This window comes from Papilio machaon, chromosome 7, assembly GCF_912999745.1.
Source record: "Papilio machaon chromosome 7, ilPapMach1.1, whole genome shotgun sequence".
NCBI lineage: Eukaryota > Metazoa > Arthropoda > Insecta > Lepidoptera > Papilionidae > Papilio > Papilio machaon.
Window position 1 is genome coordinate 7,130,950 of NC_059992.1, and position 23,884 is coordinate 7,154,833.

Consider the following 23,884-nt stretch of genomic DNA (forward strand, 5'->3'; position numbering starts at 1 on the left):
AAATATTTTTGAGAGCTGTAATGTAACATCGTAACCTGTTAATAATATAGGTATTATGTAACACTGGGCACCAAAACTTTTAGTAGATAAAAATTATAATATTAACATAACAAAATTAAGATTATGTTAAAAAAAGTAAACAAGATAACGGAATATAAAAGAAAGTAAGAATTATACAATAAACATTGATTAAGTTCGACCGCAAAAAGTAGTCCCGTGTTGAACATTGTTTAGTTTGATAATCATCAAGCGAGTTAGCAGACCGTAAACAGCTACGCCTCTCATTACGCATTAGCCGCAGCGCAGTCTTATTAGCCTCTCTATTTTATTCAAGCTTTTTAACTAGTTGTAACTTCATAAACCTTGGTCCATTAAAAAAAAAAAAGAAATATGTTATTAATATATTATTTTCACATTTAAAATACTGTCCAAATAGTCGAGTTGTCTTAAGTCTTAAGAGCACTTACATATTCGTAGCTCAGAAACAGCCAGAGTTGTTAATTTATCAGAAGTGTAAATATAAAATGTATATCTTAATATATGTAGAGGTCCTATATCCTTGATTTTTCGGTAATTCTTTTAAATAGCTTCGATGAATATTATTCTGAATATGCACAACAAACAAGTAAGACTAAATAAAATTTTGTAAAATAATTAACCGCAAACGTTTTCAAATTTAAGCAAAAATACATTTTGGCCAGTACTAATTTAAAAAGCCGCGTAAAAATTATGACGGTTATAAATAAAAGGATGTACAAGGAAAGATTACACCTTTAATTAAAGTAGAAGGAGGTAAGTGTAACGCAAACGATGTTTCAGCATATTTAATGAAAGTTAGAACGACTTCTCTCGATGACTTCGCAAAAGGCCAACCGCTAATTACAATCAAAGTTTGTTCTAATGTCCAAAGGAGACACTTGTAAACCCCTAGCTAGTAGTTAAATTAACATTGGAAGAAGGGTTGTTCGTAATTAATTAACTTGCTATTAATCTTTGAAGAAAAAATCTGTAGCAAACTTTTAATTAAACATTTTAATTATAATTTAATTGTAATAACCTTCGGAACAAGAAATTATGAAAATAATTTATAAATAAAATACCTTTGTAATTGCCTATAGTAATAATGTTTTTTAAAAGGAAGGTATAGTTTTTCTTGTAAAATATAGCAGTAAGTTTCCACTGTCTCACAACCTTCCATTTCAACCTCATTGATAAAAACATAATGTGTTTGTACATGTAGTATGACTATGAAAATTCACTGTAATAATTAATTTATCTTAGAAGATGTGACGGATTATAATAGGGATAATTTCAATTGGTATTCGAATAGTCAATCTGGTCATTAATTATCGCCATTACTATGATAATGTAGACACGATCCCTGTTTACATGATTAGGAACAATAGATTCCGCACGCCCTCGTGTGTGCTGCATTTTATTGCTAAAATGCATTTAATAAATCAGAGAGTTCGGTGTTTATAATATCGTTGCGACTTCTGTTTTATTACAAAGCGAGATTTTTAGATTTTTAGATTTTACATTTACTGAGGATCACATTCAGAGGTCAGTGGTCAATATTGTCAAAATTTGTATGAAATTTTTGGTGTACTTAACGCAAATTTTGTCAATTGCGATATGATGGCGATTGTCACAAATATTTGTGCTAGGCCCCCAGAAAATTTAGAAATTTTGCAGACTATAAAATTTAAATTTTAATATCGGCTACTTTGTTTATAGGTATAATCGATAAGCTTTTACAGCTTTAGTGTTTTTTATTTAAATCAAATATCAATAATGTAAAATGTTTATAAAATTGTATTCTTTATACGTGACAGGTTTCGTGAGTCTGGATCAATTCAATCGTAGCCGGCGCGACGTGGGCCGTCAGCATTGTACTGCGCTATGCAGAACATAAAATTACGCTTCAACAACTTTTCACAATTTGCTTTGTTCGCTGTGAAAAGACTGCATTTTTGCCGTTCAAGTGATTGCAAAATGTATACAGTGAAATCTGTTATAAGAGATCAAGTGTCAAATATAAAGAATTGCCTCTTAATAATATTGGATATTGTCCAAAAAATATATATTAAATAGCATTACAAGTTTTTTTTTTTTATATTTAGTCTATAGACCGACAATCTTATCTAACCCGGAGAGTTAAAAGTCCATGTAGTTTTTACATATTTTTTGACTGTACTACCCGCGACAAGTTACCACCTCTGCTAAGCCCAAAAACAATGTTATAATTAACCTATATAAAAGTAAAATTGTCAATTTTATTAACGAAAATCACACCCAGTATGAGTTCATAGTAATTACATAAACATAGTAATTTAAAAATGAATTTAAACATCTCGTTCAGAACGTTTTCACAATAATAATCGAATAAACGAACCTTTAATTAATGAAACAAGCAAAAGATTACTTGAATAAAAGCAGGGAGAATTAATTGTTAGAAAGGAAAATTCCGCTTACATTTTTTTGTTATTGTTCATGCTGCCCTACTTCTAATTACAACGGCTCCTAATGGAAACTTGGCGGCTAATTATTTGCTTGACTTAATTTGTGTTTAATCCACCAACCACATTCTTTTTCAAACATCTTCAGAATTAGCATTTGTTTTCCTTTTTATATTAGAAGACGAAAACTTTTGCTTTATTAATAACCATTATTTAATTTTGGTTCTCTGTTTTAAAACGTAGCGTCACTTGAATGTAATACAAATCCATACATTGTATATTCGTGTATGTACGTGGTTAAAGGGAGAAATATTAGGTCCTTACATATGAAATTGGCGTTTTTCGTACAGGCCACTTTAATCACGAATTTCTCCTCTTTGGTAAGGAATTCCAAATTCAAATTTGTACAGCTATAGACTCATGTATTTGTGGTTCGATGACCGTCATTCATTTGTTTTTTTCTTCTGTTTTTTTCTGTTTGCGTCACTCATTTTACAAAATGGAAAACTTAAAATATCGCATTATTTACGAGTACGAGTTCCGACGTGGCACTAGTGCTGCGGAAACGACTCGAAGGGTGAATGATGTGTATGGCGGTCGTGTTGCAAAAGAAAACACAGTTCGTTTTTGGTTCCAACGTTTTCGTTCTGGAAATTTCGATCTGCAGAACAAGCCCCGTGGGAGGCCTGAGACTCAAGTTGATAATGAAGAGTTGAAGGCTATTGTGGAAGCGGATCCATCGCAAACCACGTCCGAGTTAGCTGCAGGCTGCGATGTTAGTGATAAAACTGTTTTAATTCACTTGAAGCAAATTGGGAAGATTAAAAAGCTTGAAACGTGGGTACCTCACGAATTGACTGAAGCAAACCGGCAAACGCGCGTCGACTGTTGCGTTACATTACTAAACCGGCACAATAATGAAGGTATTTCAAACCGAATCATTACCTGTGATGAAAAATGGGTTCTTTACGATAATCGGAAGCGCTCAGCGCAATGGTTGGATCCTGGCCACCCAGCCAAATCCTGCCCCAAGCGAAAATTAACCCCAAAAAAGTTACTTGTAAGCGTTTGGTGGACTAGTGCCGGTATTGTTCATTACAGTTTTCTCAAATCTGGCCAGACTATTACGACTGATGTCTATTGTCAGCAATTGCAAACCATGATGGAAAAGCTAGCGGCTAAACAACCTAGGCTGGTCAATCACTCCACGCCACTGCTGCTTCACGACAACGCTAGACCACACACTGCGCAACAGACGGCTACTAAATTAGAAGAGCTTCAATTGGAAAGTCTAAGACATCCTCCGTACTCCCCGGACCTTGCTCCAACAGATTACCATTTTTTTCGAAATTTGGATAACTTCTTGCAAGGGAAAAAATTCAACTCCGATGGGGCAGTCCAAATCGCCTTCAAAGATTTTATTGATTCCCGTCCGACTGGTTTTTTTAGTAAAGGGATCAATGAACTACCTATGAGATGGCAAAAGTGCATAGAAAATAATGGTTCATACTTTGATTAAATAAATATATTGTATTAAAAAATATTCGACTTTTTGTTCCTCCCATACAAAACTCCAATTTCATATGTAAGGACCTAATATAATCTTCGGTTACTAGTCTTTAAAGTAATGTCATATATTTTACAATTTCACAGGCAATTAACTGATCTACTAAATAGTTTTGTCAATTTCATGCAAACCTTACTTCAATACAACTAAAGATAGTAAATAAATTAAATATTTTTAATTTTAATATTACTATAATTATAAATGCCAAAAGTTTAGATGGATGGATGTATGGATGTTTGTTAGAAGATATATCCGGAACGGCTCAACGGATCTTGATGAAATTTGGCACAGATGTAGAACACAGTCCGGTAAAATACAGTTAATAAGTTTTTTTTTAATTCTGCGCAGACGGAGTGGAGGGAAACAGCTAGTTATTAATAAAGGAAATAACGGATTTCGAAGAATAAATAATTTGCTTAAACTCACTCAGTAATTTTATAAACATCAGTTAGTAACAATTATTTTAAATGAACAGCTCGTTTTTCGTTTCCACGAATTGGATGCAAGCATCAATGCACTAAAGGGGAAAATAACTTTGTTAACTTTAAACGTATTTACATTTCACTACTCGAGTTTTGGAGAACCAAAAGGACAGAGCGCGACCAAATACTGCTACCTCAAAGAACACGAAGTGTATTTATAATATTACATTTTAAATAGTTTTTGATCTGCTTTTTAATTTATGAATACAAAGCGATATCTCCCTCTTTTCACTTTCTTTTGTTATTATTTTTCAAACATTGCAATAATACGTGCAACGTCCCTATTCAATCATTTTTGATTTTTTGATCAGCGGCAGCGCTAAAATGTAACTTTGTCTAAGAGGCTGACCCATTCAAAACTTCTATACTAATGCTCTTAACAACTGTACAAGGTTGTATGTTTCTGTATTTGTACTAGTTAAATATTAGCAACCATATATTCTAATTAGTTGACGCCATCTGGTAAAGAGCAAAACGTACTGTGAAATTTGTTTACACAAAAACTTCGCTGCAAGGAATTCATAAACAACAGAGTAGATCCTACGGGAATGAAGTGTGAAGTTTTTTTACACGTAAATGAAATTATTTCTTCGGTCATCTAAACCGCGAGTTTCCAATAATGTTTTCAGTTTTACGAAAAGAATTTGCAGGAAGAAAGAGTAAACTCTTTGTATAAACAAGTGTATGGACAGTGGACATCTATTCTATAGGAAAACAAAAAAATGTATGTAAAAAAATGAAATCATTGAAAATTATACAAAACACGCACACGGACGCAGTCGTGGGCAACAGCTTGTAAATTATTTTTTCTTTTTAAAAACATTTATAAAATAAAGAAACAATTAAAGGAATATTTCATTTAACTTTGTTGCGACTCGATTTTATTTGACTTGGTCTGATAATTTTAATCGTGAGAGATTAATTGTGGGCCAAGGAAAAGCTACTTAATCACGTCCTCGCAGACGCCTTCTCTCCATTAATAGAAATGATAACATTGTTTTCTCTTTCACTTCTGTCTTTTATAAAGAAAAATATGTTTTACTACGTAGTTTTGTTATTAATATTAAACTTTTTTATTAAGTTAAAACTAAAATACAATGTTAAACAAAGAAATAACTATCATATTAATGAGAATTCCTAAACCTTTCGATCTTGGAAATTGAGGTGATAAGACTTGAATTCTTTTTGATTTATTAATTATTACATATAATTTTACTTCTTAATGAATAATAATTACATATAGTGTAACAAAAATATCGACTTTTTTGTACTGATAAGTTCGAATATAACAAAGAGGTTAATAGACAGTCCACAATATCTTCTGAGCATAATCTTTTGAACTAATAAAGAGGTGCCCTGTATGAATAAACTTCAACTATCGACGTGAGACCCTTTTAGAGCTATAATATATTCAAAATAGACTGCGAAGAACATGCGAACAAAGTACGAAGGTTATACTGTATTATCCTTTAGGGATTTCTGTTTAACAACTCATGAGTACTGTCACTTTAGTAGTTTAATTTTATATTAATATATATGAAAATAACTTATCTAGCGTCACTTTAATTTAAAGATTAATTACTACTTACCTTTAAAGTACGTTCATTAAGCACTGATAAATTTCAGTAAATTTTTGTAAAAGTAAAAATTGGAAACAAAAATATGTGCATTTTTAATCTAAAGTCATATAAATATTTGACATGTTTAGTATTACTTATATTATAAATGCGATTGTTTAGATGGATGGATGTTTCTTTGAAGGTATCTCCAGAACGCACCAACGGATCTGGATGAAATTTGGCACGGATATAGAACAGAGTCTGGAAGAACGCATAAGCTACTTTACTCACTTTTAATTCCATGCGGATAGAATCGCGGGCGACAACTAGTATGCTATTGACTTCATAATAAAGAACCTGACGGTCGTTAATATTAAACAAAAATTCACCGGAAATTATTTTGACGTTAAATCAGTTTAATTTTTGTCTATTATAATATGAAAATGCGACCGCATTAGCGTAATTTATGACGCAAAATAACGAGGCGTGCGTCAACTCCTGTGAATTGACCCTCTTCAACGTCATTTCATACACTGATTACTAATTAAAAAGATAAAACTCAACGACAAAAATATAACAAAAGGTTAACGTTGTATGGATGTATTATGGGGAAAGATGATTTACACATAAATAAAAATAAATGACATCATATGTACGAAAAAAACTTATGCTTAAGAACGCAGTGAATTCACATATTAGCTTTGATAGAGATGTAAGAAGCGGTAGTACATGCTGTTCCAACCCTCGTTAGGTAAAATGTCTAGAGAACGATGACGACTTATTATTTCAACTTTGCGTACTTTATTATCTTTGCTTTACAATATATGCAATTAATGAAATTGGAGTTTCTGTATGTGATAAAAAAAATTATGTGTTGAATTCTGTGCGTTCAGTTCCGGGCTGGCCGAAACGGGTGGGCCGATTTTGACGGGACTTTACGGGAAAGTAGCTAATGAAGGCAGGAACATTATATTCTTATTTTTTTAATTCCTGCGCAAAGTTGCTGGCGACCTCTAGTGTAATAAAAAAATGTTGTAAAGCATAAAATTCTTTCATTACACAAAACTTCTAACAAATGACCTGCCTGATATGCAGTAAAATAAAATAATATTTTACGCAACATAGATGTCACACCAGTAGCGTAAAAGTTATGATGTATCGTAAAAGCTTCAAACCATGAAGCGAAAGCTCCCAAAAGCTATAACTGAAATGTGTGTAATTTATTGTACTGCGCCCGCAGAACACCAATCTCCTTTCATCGTTATTTACACAACCGATGACTTTGTTAATAAATATAACATTGTAAAATGGTAACAAAGATAAATAATCTACATTAAATTTCGCGGTATTTACTCCTTAAATTGCATTACATAAACCTTCGGCTACACAAATTCATTTCATAATTAATATTCATCTATTATTAAATTAATCTTTTAATTAATAATAATCTGACCTTTAAGTACCTAGTGATATATTAACCTTAGTTATATGATTAATTAGGCAGCGCTGCTAGTGTTGATACCAAATTTTTTAAACTATTTTTAGAGTTTGAAGCTAAGTTATTTAATTAGTAATGACTTGATCGTAATGTAACACGCAATTAATTGCAAATTTTATAAATACCATGTGTTATTTATAGCGATTGGTAGGAAGATTTTCTCTATTCATAATAAACTAACTTTTACCCGCGACTTCGTCCGCGCGGAATAAAAAAATGCACACAAGATAAAAAAGTTCCTATGTCCGTCTCCTAGTTCTAAGCTACCTCCCCATCAATTTTTAGCTAAATCAGTTCGACCGATCTTGAGTTATAAATAGTATAACTAACATGACTTTCTTTTATATATGTACTCGTAATATATAGATATGTACGTTTTTAATATATTGTAGTTATTGCTCTTTATTAAAATCCTTCACGGATTGGATGTCATAAAATCACATCTGCTTAAATTACGTTTCGCACATTAATATTGTCGTCTAAAAGCTGGCGGATTTCATTTCGTAGCGCTAAAGTGAATTATCGTGTGAAAAGTCACTAATGTGTTTCATATGTCATCGAAACTGGCTTATTGAATTTTCTCTTTTAACTCTAATTTTACTATATTTTTAGAAAAAAAATATGGAGGTCCAATACTCTGTGTTGTGGAGAAAAAAGTTACCGGTAGAAAAGTGTATTAATATTAGTTAAATTCAATTGAAAGTGAAGAAAGGTAAAGTCAATTTAGAAGGACAAGGTACTAGACATTTGATGGCTGAAAAAGTTGTTGACAAAACAATTTCAAAGAAATACTGAGATTGCCGTCTCTCCCTTCATCATAAATAATAGGAATGGTCAACTTCAATGCGACTAACGAAAAAACCTTTATATTTTTTCACATGGAGTCTAATTTAGTAATTTGATTCCTGTATTTATTTTAACATTTTTAGTAAAATCTTCACAAAAACATTTGCTAACGTTCTTGTTTATACAATATTTTAAATTAAAATTTCCCGTCTTCACTGTTTAACAACAATAATGTGTTTCTTAAAAAGAAGTCGCGAAACTCTACACCTTTTAAAGTTTTCATCATCCGAATTATAGAGAAGATATAAACAGGGTGTTAATAAAACAAAGAATCTAGGTTAAAGCTTTTAATAATTTTCATGTGCACATCTATCAGTTTTTAATTTAAAATTAGCAAGTAAATATGTTTTAAAAGTGTGTGTGTGTTTTATATATGTGTACTACTTTGCTGTCATAGTTGCAAGTAAATAAATTACTAGTCAACTTTTATACTTGTTTTCAGCATGACATAGTATGTGAATGTTGATTTTATTATCTGTAAAAAACATGACATTAAACACAATATACTGAAAATTATATATAATGTTAAGAAATAAACAAACAGTTCAGTTTATTAAAACTTCTATTTCAATTTCTCTACTTTGACAATCAACAAAATCACTACCATAGCAACCCACAATACACGTTACATTGCCCCCCTCCTAGAGACATTTCGCCCCGAAAGGTCTTCAAGTGCTACATAGTTCTGCCTTCCACTAATCTTCAATTTTCCTATTCCTCATGGTTCCCTGCATACGGCGCTAAGCGGTTAAAGTGAACTATCCTCGGTTTCCCACGCGGCGACTTTTGAATTCTGTAACAAGTATCATTAATACGCCCTAAAATCTCATAGGGTCCTTCCCATGAGTTCTGCAGCTTAGGCGATAAGCCTCGTCTACGCTGAGGATTATAGAGCCATACGAGATCTCCCTGTCGAAAGCCTCCTTCCTCGGCTCTAACGTCATAATATTCCTTCATCTTATCACTGGCGCTCTGGATGTTTATGCGAACCCTTTGGTGTATATCTTCCATTCTCTGGCGTAGCTCGCTTACGTAGCTTTCTCCTGCTATATCTTCCCCAGGTGGGCACCCAAACCTTAAATCACACGGCAAACGAAGCTCCCTTCCCATTATAATGCTCGCTGGACTCTGGCCTGTAGATTCGTGTACAGCTGAGCGATATGCCAACAGGAATAAATGAAGATATTGGTCCCAATCCTTCTGGTGGTCAGAAACTACCTTCGCGAGGTGTCTATTAATAGTCCTATTCATTCGTTCCACCATGCCATCAGACTGCGGGTGTAGTGCTGTAGTTCTTGTTTTACGAATTTTCAACGTGTCACAAATATTCTGGAATACTGTAGATTCAAAGTTCCTCCCTTGGTCCGAATGTAACTCCATGGGAACACCAAAGCGACATATCCACTCCTTGATTAGCACGTCAGCAATAGTAACAGCTTCTTGACTTGGCAGTGCATATGCCTCCGCCCATTTACTAAAATAGTCCATAACGACAACGATATATTTATTTCCTTGATCAGACTCCGGAAATGGACCGGCCACGTCAATAGCAATCCTTTCGAAAGGAGCGCCAACATTGTATTGACGCATGGGCGCCCTGGGACGTTTCCGTGGCCCATTACTAGCAGCACAAATCGAGCATTTCTTACACCACTCCTTCACGTCATTTTGACTCTGTATCCAATAATAACGTTCCCGCAACTTTCCTATAGTCCTTGTAACTCCCATATGGCCCCCGGTAACTCCGTCATGGACTTCTTCCATTACTTCAATGCGTCTACTCCTGGGAATTACAATTTGTAACCTGTCCACAGATCCGTTAGCTGCTGTGACAATTCTTTTCAAAACTCCATCGTGCAATACTAGAGAATCCCATTGAGCCCAATAAGACTTAACTGCCGGAGAGTGTCGTGCCACCTCTTGCCACGATGGTCTTATACCTTGCATCTTCCACGCAATGATCAAACCTAAATCTTCGTCCTTTTCCTGGTCAGATCTTAATTTTTCCCGCTGCCAGGTGTCATCGACTACAGTGGTTCTACACAAAGTGGCCTCTTTTTCCTCAACTCTCTGGCAATGCTTGCAGAGCTCCGAGCAAGGTCTTCTTGACAAAGCATCGGCATTCTTGTGAGCAGTCCCAGCACGGTGTTCTATTGCAAAATCGAATTCCTGTAACCTCTCTATCCATCGTGCCACTTGCCCTTCAGGGTTTTTAAACTGTAATAACCACCTTAAAGCAGCATGGTCGGTTCTCAGCAGAAACTTTCGTCCATATAGATATTTATAAAAGTGTTCCACCCCTTTTACTACCGCAAGAAGCTCCCTACGGGTTACACAATAATTTCGCTCCGGCTTGGATAGAGTCTTGCTAAAATAACCAATAACCTTTTCCTGCCCATGTTGGTTCTGAGACAAAATGGCACCCAGCCCCACATTGCTAGCATCGGTGTCCAAAACAAACTGACCCTCTGGCAATGGGTATCCCAGAACGGGTGCATTAACTAAAACTTTCTTCAATTTTTCAAATGATTCCTGACATTCATCATCCCAGGAAAAACGTCTTTGTCCTTCTGTCAACTTTGTAAGTGGTTTAGAAATACTGGCAAATCCCTTAACGTAACGACGGTAGTACGTACACAACCCAAGGAAGCTTCGAAGTTCAAGGATGTTGTTTGGTTTTGGCCATTCCTGGATTGTCTTAACTTTACAAGGGTCCACGGCTACTCCTTGACCTGAGACCACATGACCCAAGTAATGTACTTCCTCTTGGAAAAGATGGCATTTCTTTGAACTGAGCGTCAGTCCTGCCTGCTTGAGCCTCTCGAGTACTTGTTCTAAATTTTTCAAGTGATCCTCAAATGATTTTCCGACCACAATAATATCATCGAGGTATACCAAACAAATCGACCAGGATAAACCCTTTAAAACAGTTTCCATTAATCTCTCAAAGGTCGCAGGAGCATTACAAAGACCAAATGGCATGACACGAAACTGCCATAAACCGGTGCCAACAGTAAATGCAGTCTTTTCACGATCACTTGGCGCCATTTCTACCTGCCAATACCCACTCTTCAAGTCCAACGTCGAGAAAATATTTGAACCTGATAAAGTATCAAGTGTGTCGTCAATTCGTGGAAGCGGATAGCTATCCTTCTTCGTCACGTTATTCAACTGCCGATAATCAACGCAGAAACGGGTGGAACCGTCTTTCTTCTTTACCAATACAACTGGTGAAGACCAAGGGCTGTTAGAAGGTTCGATGACATTTTCTTTTTCCATATCTTGAATTATCTTTTCAGCTTCTTCTCTCTTAGCCAGTGGTAGTCTTCTAGGTGGTTGACGTATGGGACGTGCATCGCCGGTATCAATTTTGTGTTGCACAACTTTAGTTCTCCCATTTCCACCGCGACCAATATCAAAAACATCACGGTACTTCCACAACAGACTTCTCAGTGCTACTCGTTGTTCATCATTCAAATTTTGTGAAGAAGCAGAAACAAAGTTTTCCATCTTCTCATTAAACTCTTGAGTTTGTGTTCCAGACATTTGGCATATACGACGAATTACGGAAGAAACTGAGGAACATTGACCCAAAACCGTCCCTTTTTGTAGAGCCACAGGGTGATAATTCACGTTCATAACTCTTACGGGTACTGTCTCCCTTATCTGTATCAGCGCCTTCCCAAATAGAACCCCTTTACCTACATCGGCATCATGTATTTTTGGTTCGAACATCATGGCTTCTCCAGTTTTCATTATATCTTCGAGGCGAGCAAACAAAATAGCCTCACTTCTCTGTGGTATCAAAGCATTCTCAGCCAGCAATAAACGCACCACATTGCTATCCTTCCCGTGAAGTAACAGTTCTTCATCACCAACAGTTAGGGTTCTTCTCTTGAAATCTAACTGAAAACCTCCAGAATTCATTATGTCCATTCCAATAATCACTTCTTCCTTTATGTCCGCTACCAACATGTTATGGACAAAATCGTAAGACCCCAAGGTTACATGTACTTCAACTTCACCGTATACTTTCGCCGACCCCCCCGTCGCAGTTTTTAGACACCATTTCGTTGCTTTGACTCCATCCGTAACAATGTCAGGTCTCAGGATTGTTTTCGTAGCTCCCGTGTCTATTAGCATAGTGTGTCTTCCTCCATTAATGCAACCGTCGACAAAAACGCTGTTATCTACTGAGCATAAAGAAGCAACTCGCGCGGTATTCATTGGGACTTGTACGACGCAGGTCGACGATCGCCCCTTAGCATCGACCCTGAGTTGTTTTCCGATGTGGTTGACATTTGTTGGTCAACCTCTCTCTCGCAGTGACCACGTAAATGTCCTAACTTGCCACAATCCCAGCAGCGTAGCGATTTCTTGACAAGTATATTTGCAGCTTCTTTGCACATGTTTCGCACGTGACCTACTTTCCCGCAGTGCCAGCATCGTAAACGTGTTTTTACAGGCATCATTTCCTTAATCACCCTTCTTACAACTTCTTCTTCGATAGTAGCCTCCTCATGGCTATTCTCCATCATACGGACACGTACTAAACCTCTGCATGTGTCTTTTGCCGCTTCAAACTCCAATGCACGAGCCAAAGCATCGACTAATTTTTCAGGGCGAGCTAAAATTAAAGCCCGTCTTGTTTCTTGGTCCCGAAGACCATCTAAAAACGCTTGAATAGCCAAGCGCTCCATCACATTCTCGGGAGTGGCTGGGTATGCGAGGCGAGCTAAACGAACAACATCAGCTTCAAATTCTTGCAGAGTTTCATTTTGTTTTTGAACACGGTTTTTCAATTGAGAATGATATACATGCTCCAGATGACTTTGACCGAATCTCAATTCCAGATGTTTGACTAGAACATTATAATCATCCTGTTCTTTGATGCTAACAGTCTGCAGAATATTCGTGGCCTCTCCACGGAGGGCTAATGTTAATGCCAAAGCTTTTTCGGAATCGGTCCAAGAATTTGCTCTGGACGCTGCTTCAAATTGTCGGTAATAATTACTCCAGCATGTCTTACCGTCGAATTCGGGTACTTTCAAATGCATCTTCGTCAGTTCTGTATCGATGGCCGAATGCGATGTACTCTGACGTACTGTGTCGTTGTCCTTACATGAGTTGTCCTTGGGTTCAGACATCTGAAAAGTCGCTATTTGTAATTTTATGTCAATAATCTGTTGTTCGAATTTTTCAATATCCTTATTAACTTTCTCCTTAAATTTTTTTGATGTTTCCTCCATATCGATAACTTTTTCCGTTAAAATTCTACAAGTTTCTCCAATTTTCTCCACAATTGTACTGACGCCGACAGCGGAAGTAATTTCAAATACGAAAGTGTCCGGATCCTTACCCTCCTCCTCCAAAGCGAGACGAAGTTTCCGTCTCAGTTCGCTTTTCTTGCCACTTGCATCGAGATCTCTTTCTTCCAACTCGTTTCTTAACTCTGCCACCTTCAAATCGTTCAATAATAAACTTTTACTCGCCATACCCCACACCTGACACCAATTGTTAAGAAATAAACAAACAGTTCAGTTTATTAAAACTTCTATTTCAATTTCTCTACTTTGACAATCAACAAAATCACTACCATAGCAACCCACAATACACGTTACATTAATAATAAATTTTATAATGTGATTTTCAAAATTATGAGATAATAGTGTCTGTTAGTGAGTGTACATTTATTTTATTTTCAGTTCACATTTACTTTAAAAAATATGTAAAAAAAGGTTGTATTAAGTGATTCTGGATGTGAGGTGTTTCGTTAGATTTCTTGTTATGGTTAAATTTTTTATAAATTATTTTTATGATTAATTCAATGTCATATTTACCGATATAGTGGGTCGGACTCCTGCTCTCAATCCACCCGCAGAAATAAACTCCAGAGAAGGCTGTGCGCGAGCCAACATCATCATTAAAGTCTTCTGGTTGGGTATCGACATGTTTTCCCACGGGATACTGTAAATGTCTTCTGCCATATCATCACTCTGGAAAAATAGCTTTTATTTACTTATCTCATTAACAAACTTATAACCATCATTTATCTATAAAATCACATCACCACACAACTTTAGGTGTGATCGTGGTCAAGGTCTAGTTTATACGATATATAAAATTAGCAAGAAATTACTTCACGACGTATTTCTTCGAGTACTAATGACATTACAATAAGTCCGCCTAAGTATACAAAAACCATCAAGCCGTATAACAGCCAGTCCTCTTTATCCTGCGAACAAAAACAAAATTTATGTTAATGCTTTTAAAAATTAAAATATTATTACTTTATTTTGTGTCTAAAAACGTTACCCTTAGAATAAATTGATTGAATTAAAATGTGAAAAAAATGAAATAATTTAATATTAGTTAGCATGTAAATAGCACTATTAGTATCATAATAATTTTTGACTCACCCCAAACATAATTTGATAAAGTAAAAAACTATCACTTAGTAAATTGTGACAGTAGCTCCCAGTCACATTGTAGCCAAATGCGTCTTTCATATCGTTGAACACCCTGTACAATAGGAAAGAATAACTCAAAAATATTGTATACTTTCATATTAGAGAACGAGATAGGAAAAATTGACAAAAATTATATTCATTTTATTTATTTACTAGCTGTCGCCCGCGACTCCGTCCGCGCGCAGTTAAAAATAGATAGTAGCCGATTCTCAGACCCATTGAATATGAATATAAAATTTCATAACAATCGGTCGAGCCATTTCGGAGGAGTATGGTAACTATAGGTAACATTGTGACATGAGAATTTTATATATAAGACTTATATTAAGATTATTAGTACAAAAAAAAAATTGTCAAAAAGTATTTTTTAAATTATTATAGCCATTAATTTACTTATTTCTAAATAGCATATTTTATAAAATTGTTATAAAAAAAACTAATTTAAAATGTATTACATAAAAATAGTGCACCATTAGCTGCGGAATACCATGACTACATACTACATACATACTACATGTAACCAGTGGGCAGGGCTGCAGAGAAATGAACAATCACACAATGCGAGGTTTCTAATTTTGTTTAAATTATTATTTAGGAAACAGTTACTTACTCGATTATAAAAGAGTGGTCTTTTATTAAACCAGTAAGCTTTTCTTTGATAGCATTATCACTTAGAGTATTAGAAAATTCCGTCCGACATTTGTGCTTGAACATTTGTATGTGACCAATTAAGTGGAATACAAACATATAATTAACTGTGTTGAAAGCAATAATAATAGTACATGCAGTGACGCAGATGTAAGAATTAATCATATGAGTTATGACCCAATTTCTTATATTGTATGTGTAATCGTATGGCATCCAAAAGTATAACAACGTTCGTAACATTACTGTTTGATTTTTTATTCCTTCAACATTTTGTGCAAAGTGTCTCAAAGGTACACTGATCCAGAGAAACCCATCGGTCATTAATGAGAATGTTAAAAAACATAACGCCAGTCGAGTGTAACGTTCTACTTTGATCGCATTCTGTAAAGAATAGTTTAAAAAAATAATGTTTGACATCTAAATAAATTCTGATATAAATATAAATATTTTTGTAACAATCAAAAACTTTACTTGTCTCGTTAACTCGTTAACATCTCTGTAGTTGTAAAGATGAATTTTGTTCATAAATAATTTCATTATTTTTTCATAACTTTTGAATCGCGCTGAAAAAACACATGCCTGTAAGCGGAAAACAATATAAATTAATTAAACATGAAATGATGATAACCTAAAAAAAAAATATTTATTTTAAACTAGCTGTTGCCCGCAACTCCGTCTGTGCTCAATAAAAAAACATAATAGGTAGCCTATGTGTTCTACCAGAATATGATTTACATCTATGCCAAATTTCATCGAGATCCGTTGAGCCGTTCTGGAGATACCTTCAAACAAACATCCATTCATCTATCCATCCTGGATGGATGGATAGATGATGATGATCCATACATACATTCGCATTTATAATATTAGTAAGATAATATATAATTCATTACTTACATTTGTAACTAATGATACAGGAAATATTGATAAAATTGTACTATATGTACTAAAAGGGATGTTTTCGTAATTAAGTATGACATAAGCTATCTGGGACACAACGCAAACCGGTCCAAATATTACACTTATTTTCCTATGTAAATGTATTAATTTATTAGGCTTTTTGTATCCCCACCACTCTCGATTACCAAGTGGGTAAATTGTTATTAACATAGCCAAATTTCTATAAAAAGCTTGATCTATTGGAGGTTGCCTGAAATAGAAATAAACAATATTCAATACTAAACATCGTAATACATAATAAATAAACCGCTAATAGCTTACATTAAATTATTATTAAAGATAACAAATATAGCGGTTATGTGTTCGAATCTCGCTGTTCAACTATTATCGTGGTACAAGCTTTTCAAGCTTACTTACAATAGTTACAAGAAATATAAAAAAATAAGCAAAATTCTACTAATTTAATTTGATTAATTACTGATATTTACTTATTGCTTTTTTAGTTATATTTCTGGTAACAATTCTAGGTAAGCGTGAAAAGCTTGTACGACGGAAATAGTCGAACAGCGGGATTCGAACCTTTGACCACTATATCTGTAATCTTTAATCATAATTATTAGGCTATTGGCGTATCTTAGTAAGCGCGATCCTAGCATAAGCTTCTTTCTCATTAGCGGTTAAAGAAATAGTTAGGACTTTAGAATGTTCTGTTAATATCAGGAGATCTGTTTTGCTCAAAAACATTAAAATTTCATTTAATATTTTATTTACTTACAAAACATGATTGTTATTAGCCATTGTTCTTCTCTTTCTCTTTATGGTTGAACAAGTAATGAAAATTCCGTAAATTTGCACTATTATAAAAGACTTATAAAACGAGTATCCATTATACTACGATATTAATACAGTTTAGATTATTATAAAAAAATGTCGACACACGATATCTTTTCTAAATGTGAACATTTTTTTATTTTAAGAAAAAAAATATATATATAGCGGTCGAGTACTTATTAGTGTTTTTACCCGATTTCCTTAAGAGGACACTATTTTCTGGTGTATGTAAATTTGTTAGTGGGTATGTATATAACTTTCTATTTATGCTAGTTTGAATGTATGTATAGGATTTAAATGAGAACGGTTTAATTCTATTTGTATTCTTCTCTTGAATTTTTCTAATTACTAAATAAAGTTATCAATTTTTTTAAATCCTCGAACAAAGAAATAATACAGTGGATACGAAGCGATAATTGATAGCGACTTGAAATTAAAGAAAACATTTTCCATTCTTTAATTTGAAGCAATCATATTGCAAGCTCTTTCATATTACGAACAATTCTTATATCAATTTTCTGTATCTATTATTTTGCATCAGAAAACAGAAAGTAACTGATTAATAGTTTGTGATTGTTTTAGTTTAAAATAATAACTGACAATAGTAGTTAATTTTCCATGAAGAATTTTTTTTATTGAGTAGTACCTGAATTCATATTGTTTTTTGAATTCATTAAAAAGTGTTGGTAGCAGTGTATTGAAAAAATTATATGCTATCAATAACTACTACATAATCTGTGTTAATTGGCGTACTTTGAATTTTTTGCATATTCAGAATTAAATAGTTAAAAACTGTCTATTTAAAAAAAATTGAATAGCGTTACGTCAAAGTAAACATCTCTAATTGCACGTTCATTGTAAAATGAATACCAGTGATAATGATTTAGTATTTCATTAGTTTCGAAATGCTAAAAGCGAGGTTTTTCACAGCATCAATGAAACCGTATTGTCTCCAAATTTCAATAGAAGAGAACATACTGTAAAAGTTCACGAGATATTTACTTTAATACTGAACAACATTTTTAAATACTGTGCATTTTTTTAACTTTAAAATATATTTTTTTCTGTTAATTGTAACATATCTTTAAAAAGACTTTCTTTTAGAGTTTCTCCTTATTTATTATTCTCCTCTTTGTCACATAAGACATTTCGTTTCGTAATAATTGTATATCCCTCGTCACAGTTCGCTTCGGTTCCGCTTTATTTTGTCGCTTTTGTAGGCAGCTGAAATTCCAAAATACTAACAAACACCCGTCGTTCTAATTACTTCTATGCTGTTTACTTATTTGCTTTTTTTAATTTGTAAAATCGGACGCATTCCATTTTCTTTGTGCACTTAATAATGTAGGAAGAAATCTTACTAATGGTAGAGCATGGTATGGAAAAACATGTGAGGCTCTTATTAAGATTTTTATCAATTCCGCGCTAGCCGACAGCTAATAATTCATATGAAATGTTTGTATTAAACGTATTAGTAACTATAAAAAGTGATACTTTTAACAGTTTTATAAGACGTAAGTGTTTCTTCGTTGAGCGCATGTACTCGTATGTAGTTGTCCACTCAATTTATTAGCGGTTGTAGCAGGTGCACTGGAGAAGGTTCATGTTACCCAACTTGCGTAATTATTTCTAGCCAGTCTTATCTACTACGATATTAACATACTAATTAACTTGGTATGTTTGTTTCTAGGCAATGGATATCTTAGTAATTCCTTTGTTTTGTTACTTTAGTAGCTAGAAAAACTTATATTAAATATTCATATAATGAGATGTGATATGCCAAGCTACAAAAAAAAATTGTTTAAACTTTCGTGAGACATAATAATAAATTAATGAAGAAGGACTTAACTCAAATGTGATCGCGACACATGAGTTAAGTCGTTCTTAGGTAATTTAAAAATGTTTTATTTTAGAATATTTTTATCGAACACTATAAATAAATTTTCTTATAAGTAAATAATAAAATTACAATATCGAACAAATCCAAGTCATCATTTGTGATGAAAACACACTTAAATATTAATGAGATCACAACACACAAAAACTAACTACGTTCAAATATTGTTATAATAAATAAATATGTAATAGAAACTGTGCTCGTAAATCTACTGCTATTCGGACAGAGTAATCGATCACGCCGCTCCTTGAATATTATGTATTTTCATGCATCCGTTTTTCCTTATTCGAACTTGTATGATCTGTCTACTTTGTATTACTGTACACGTACATCTATCATCTTTTAATCACGTATCAATTTGGGCTTACATAAAATGTATAAATTTATGTATACAATTAATTATGCAGGAAACTACAAATCAGTTTAAATTAATTATTAAAGGGTTAATAATTAAATTAGGGTCTTGCTAAAATTTGGAATAGATGTAGAGCATAGTTTGAAACACTTAAGCTACTAATCAAGTTTTTTGTAAGTTCCAGTTAGTATAATACATTGTACTCGTTACCTAGCTTACGTTGTTAGAAGCCGAAGACAAAAGACGAGGCAAGATCGAGTCGCAAGTCTCATCTACATAACTTAAAGTTAATACCAGAAATAAAGTTATAAACTCAAAAATAATGAAGCTAACCATTTTAATAAATATTGGTTAATATGAAATACGGTCCTGAGTTATAAGTATTCATAACTTTACCTTCACTCAGCTAAATATAATAAAACAAATATTTTGTTCAAACTAAGTCAAGCACTACTTAAGTGATGCTGAAAAAAATTAAAACAAAATGTAATTCTTGTTTACAAAGCGTTTGTGTATATTTTTTTATATTTGTTGACTTTACCGAATTTATTTTAATTGCATAAATTCATCTCAAAGGCTTTAAAATTTACAGTATTTCAGGTGACTGCACTTAATAGCATTTTTTGCTAAAGTATTCCAATACTTTATTGGAATATAAATGTGATGATAATTTAATTTCTTAAAAAGCTAAATCGAATTTAGTGTCCGTAGTATAAATCTATATTATGTACTAGTTGTCGCCTGCAGCTCCGTCCACAAAAAAAACTTAATTAGTAGCCCATGTTCAGACTGTGTTCTAAATAACCTTTCATCGAGATCTATGCAGCCGTTCTGGTGATTTCTTGTAACAAGAATCCATCCATCCAATTCAAATGGTCGAATAAGTAAATGGTATAATGGTAAAACATAATCGTATTTTTTTATGGTACCAAAAAACTTCTCACATCGTAATCTCTAATGATACTTCTATGAAAAAATGTGTGTAATTTTTCACTTTTCCTTGCCTTGCCCTTATTACGATATACTATTGAAATTGAGAATATTTGTTCTGGAACAAGGAGTAACCTAGATTTGTAATGTAAAATAGGGCACATTTGGCTCGAATCCAACTCAGAAAAACTTTTCAACAATTATAATATTGATTTTACAATAGTGTTTTGGTAAATGAACTTTTCAGAGTCGTAATTAATTATTATTTTTATTGTTACAGAAATAAAAAAAAATCTATTTATTTTCAACTATCATATCTAACTATGGTGCTAGTTAATGTTTAATATTATACAAATTTTATCTGACATTTTATAAAATTTATGACGCGTTAGTTATATCTTAGATTTAATCTTTAAATGGATGCAAGTCACGAATATGCAGGCGTAGTACGAATAATGATTCTCGTAAAGGTTGTTTTTCATTGTTTCTGTCTATTTGTATTTTTTTTTAAAATATAATTCTGAACATGAAACTATATTAGGTTTTTTCCATTTAGTTTTAATAACGTGTCAAATATTTAAATAGGCCTTTTTCAAACTTTTCCAAAGTAATGTAAGATGTTAATTACACGATTAAAAAATTCACACTTGAAAAATAAAGGTGTTAACACATTGGAAAAAAATTTAAACACTTCATTGTTCTGATATCGATTTGTAAATTCACTCAAACGGAGTGGTCTAGAACGTTGTATACAGAGAATATTTCGTTATTCACTCCAATGCACAATTCACTTAGGAGTTTATAATCCTTGTGTATCGTAAAGTGCATTCTTAGTAAACTACTCCAACGTATCAGAGTAACTGCGATTATTGGGGAAATTATTATTTTCGTAAAATGGATAACTTCGTTTGAAGCGTTTACATTTTTATGCGTTATGTATGCTGGTATTATTGAGTTTTGGAATATGACGCATAAACAACAGAAAAAAATACTTATATTTAACTCAAGACCATGCATGAGATTTAGTGTCATCCAACTAAAAAATATTTCAAAGTATATTAAGGCTTATAAATTAATCATATGTCTTTCAGAAAATAAAGTCACATTTTTTTAAATGTACATTTAATTTGAAACAAAGTTAATAAGGCTTGGGTTTTAAGAAGAGCTCGCGATCGCCAAATCCGTCAGAGCCTATTTGGCCGTTGGTTCAGATAACAAACAGTCGGTTCAGACTTCTTAAGTTGTCTTTACCTCTAAAAGTACTTTATCCGTATTAGAGTCGTTAAGCGGACTTTCCGATATCCCTTTTGAAGAAGTTACTTTAAATCATAACATAAGTTGTGTTCTTTCCTGGTTTTGATCGTGTATTGATAAGTTGTATTTTGTTTTTAATATTTTTTGCCTTGCGCAGGATAAAATTGATAATACTGTCTTATACATAACGTATCCTTGATTAAACAAAAACCGACTGACCGAGGCTCTAAAAGATGAGGAAGCACCATGTATTAGGGATATATTAAAATGTTTTTATCTATTTAAACTAAGTAAACTCAGATTTACGTTTATGTTTTACTCAAAAAAAAAATTAACGATGTAAAAAAAGTTACGATGAGTGAGAATAGAACTAGCTTTTACCCGCGACTCCGTCCGCGCGGAATAAAAAATAGAAAACGGGGTAAAAATTATCCTATGTCCGTTTCCTGGTTTTAAGCTCAGGTAGCTTTTTTAGCCCACCGATTTTCAGTCAAATCGATTCAGTCGTTCTTGAGTTATAAATAGTGTAACTAACACGACTTTCTTTTATAAATATATAGATAGATTTTGAATTTTATTTCGTCGTCAGCCGTTTAGGTTCTTGGCCGTCGCAATAGAATTTACAAAAATTTATGCATAAAAACAAACTTACATACACGTGAAAAACATTACCCTCTATGTCAGTCGAATAATAATAAATGTACATAATATGACACCTCACATTACCGTTGAATAAACAAAGACCAAACGTCAAAACCCACAGCTATATTAACATATCTTGTTACTAGCTTTTATTTAGTTTCACCTGTCCTGATGTTTTTTTTTTGTTGTTTTGTTTTGCAGGGAAGTGTCCCTGATACTGATTCTGCTGAAATTTGCACACATGTGTAAATCGCGTGACTTTACAATAACATGATGCTGATCTGATGTTGGAGCTGAAAGGTAGCCATGGGAACGTCACAATGAAGCGACACAACTACATCAAGTTTGGGCTCGTTTAGATCGTCTTGACGAATAGTTTGCCATTTATTATTTTTAACTAAAACGTAATATAATCTTGGTTATCAAATTGTCATTTTTTTACTATTTTTAAATTCGTTAAGTTTTTCCTAAAGTTGGACATATGTACGATCGACTTTAATAAAAACAATATCTATAGTTATAAACACAATCTCAATCTTTTTTTAGCCCATCTTGTTCAATGATTTCTTCGAATTATTGTGAAGCCACAGCGAAAGAAGCCATAAAAAGTTTGCCCAACGTTTTAGAAGTATCGATCAAATCAGTTTGTACAATGGGGCCGCTAAGAGCAAAAGCTTCCAACTTTACTGCCAATTTATATCCCACTGGAGCAATCACAGATATCGTATAGCTGAATCTAGGCGTTTTGAACTAGCTTTAGTCTCTGATTTTGTCTGCATTCTTTTTTTTTTACAGTATAAGGCGGCAAACGACCAGCGGAACGCCTAACATACATTGATACGACGCCCATGGACATCCACAACACCTGAGCAACCGCAGATGCGTTGTCGGAAACATATCATCAGAAATTATTATTTAAAAGCTATGATACAAAAGAATTTTCTTAACAGGACTATTTATGATATTCGTTTCTTTCCCTCATGCGCAGATTATATAACAATATTCTACTCGTAACTTTAACAACATTTTAAACACTCGTATCGTACCCACGTGATCGGTAGTTCGTTTCCTTAATCGTTAGATTATTGGCACTTCTGATTCAAATTTAATTTAATTTTCACGAAGAAGTGTAATTGACATAAATGTTAATGTAATTAAAATAATTAGTTCTGACTTAAGTGTTAAGTTTAATTTGGAGTTGTAATAGCTAATGTACTCTACAGTCTTGTTACGTAAGTGACACAACATCTCGGTATCGCAGCATTCCGCCAACAAACAGACAATGCTCTTGACATATCCAATCTTCTTGTTTTCAATCTAATCAATTCCAGCTGACTTTGTCTTGTACACTTAGCTTTTAGTTTAATTGGGTACTATAACCGTATAAATGGTTACTAATTACTAAATAAGTCTTTAAGTGTATATTTAGTATATACACTAAGGTACAGCTTAAGGCATCGTACGAAAAACACGTCACTAAAATCAGAAATCGAAGTCACTCAAGTGTGTCGCTAATATTAAAGTTGATGACGTGATTCTAGTACAA

The 23,884-nt window shown here is 33.4% G+C and overlaps 1 protein-coding gene across 1 annotated transcript; it reads right to left on the bottom strand.

Moving 5' to 3' along the window:
- Positions 1–8,826: 8,826 nt before the first annotated feature.
- LOC106719398 (putative odorant receptor 19b) lies at positions 8,827–17,916 on the bottom strand. Its single transcript, XM_045678658.1, has 8 exons — positions 17,907–17,916; positions 16,427–16,707; positions 16,001–16,108; positions 15,492–15,910; positions 14,831–14,933; positions 14,551–14,646; positions 14,252–14,407; positions 8,827–8,886 (listed from the first exon to the last, which is right to left on the bottom strand). The coding sequence occupies exons 1-8, from the start codon at positions 17,914–17,916 to the stop codon at positions 8,827–8,829; spliced, it is 1,233 nt and encodes a 410-aa protein (XP_045534614.1).
- Between the last annotated feature and the right edge of the window lie 5,968 nt (positions 17,917–23,884).

What these genes read in the sequence shown, in the direction of transcription:
- LOC106719398 (XM_045678658.1), bottom strand. An exon ending in TTTATCAAATTATGTTTGGG is followed by an intron (nt 14,647 to 14,830) that starts GTGAGTCAAAAA and finishes TTTTGTTCGCAG; the next exon opens with GATAAAGAGGACTGGCTGTT. An exon ending in TCGAAGAAATACGTCGTGAA is followed by an intron (nt 14,408 to 14,550) that starts GTAATTTCTTGC and finishes CTATTTTTCCAG; the next exon opens with AGTGATGATATGGCAGAAGA.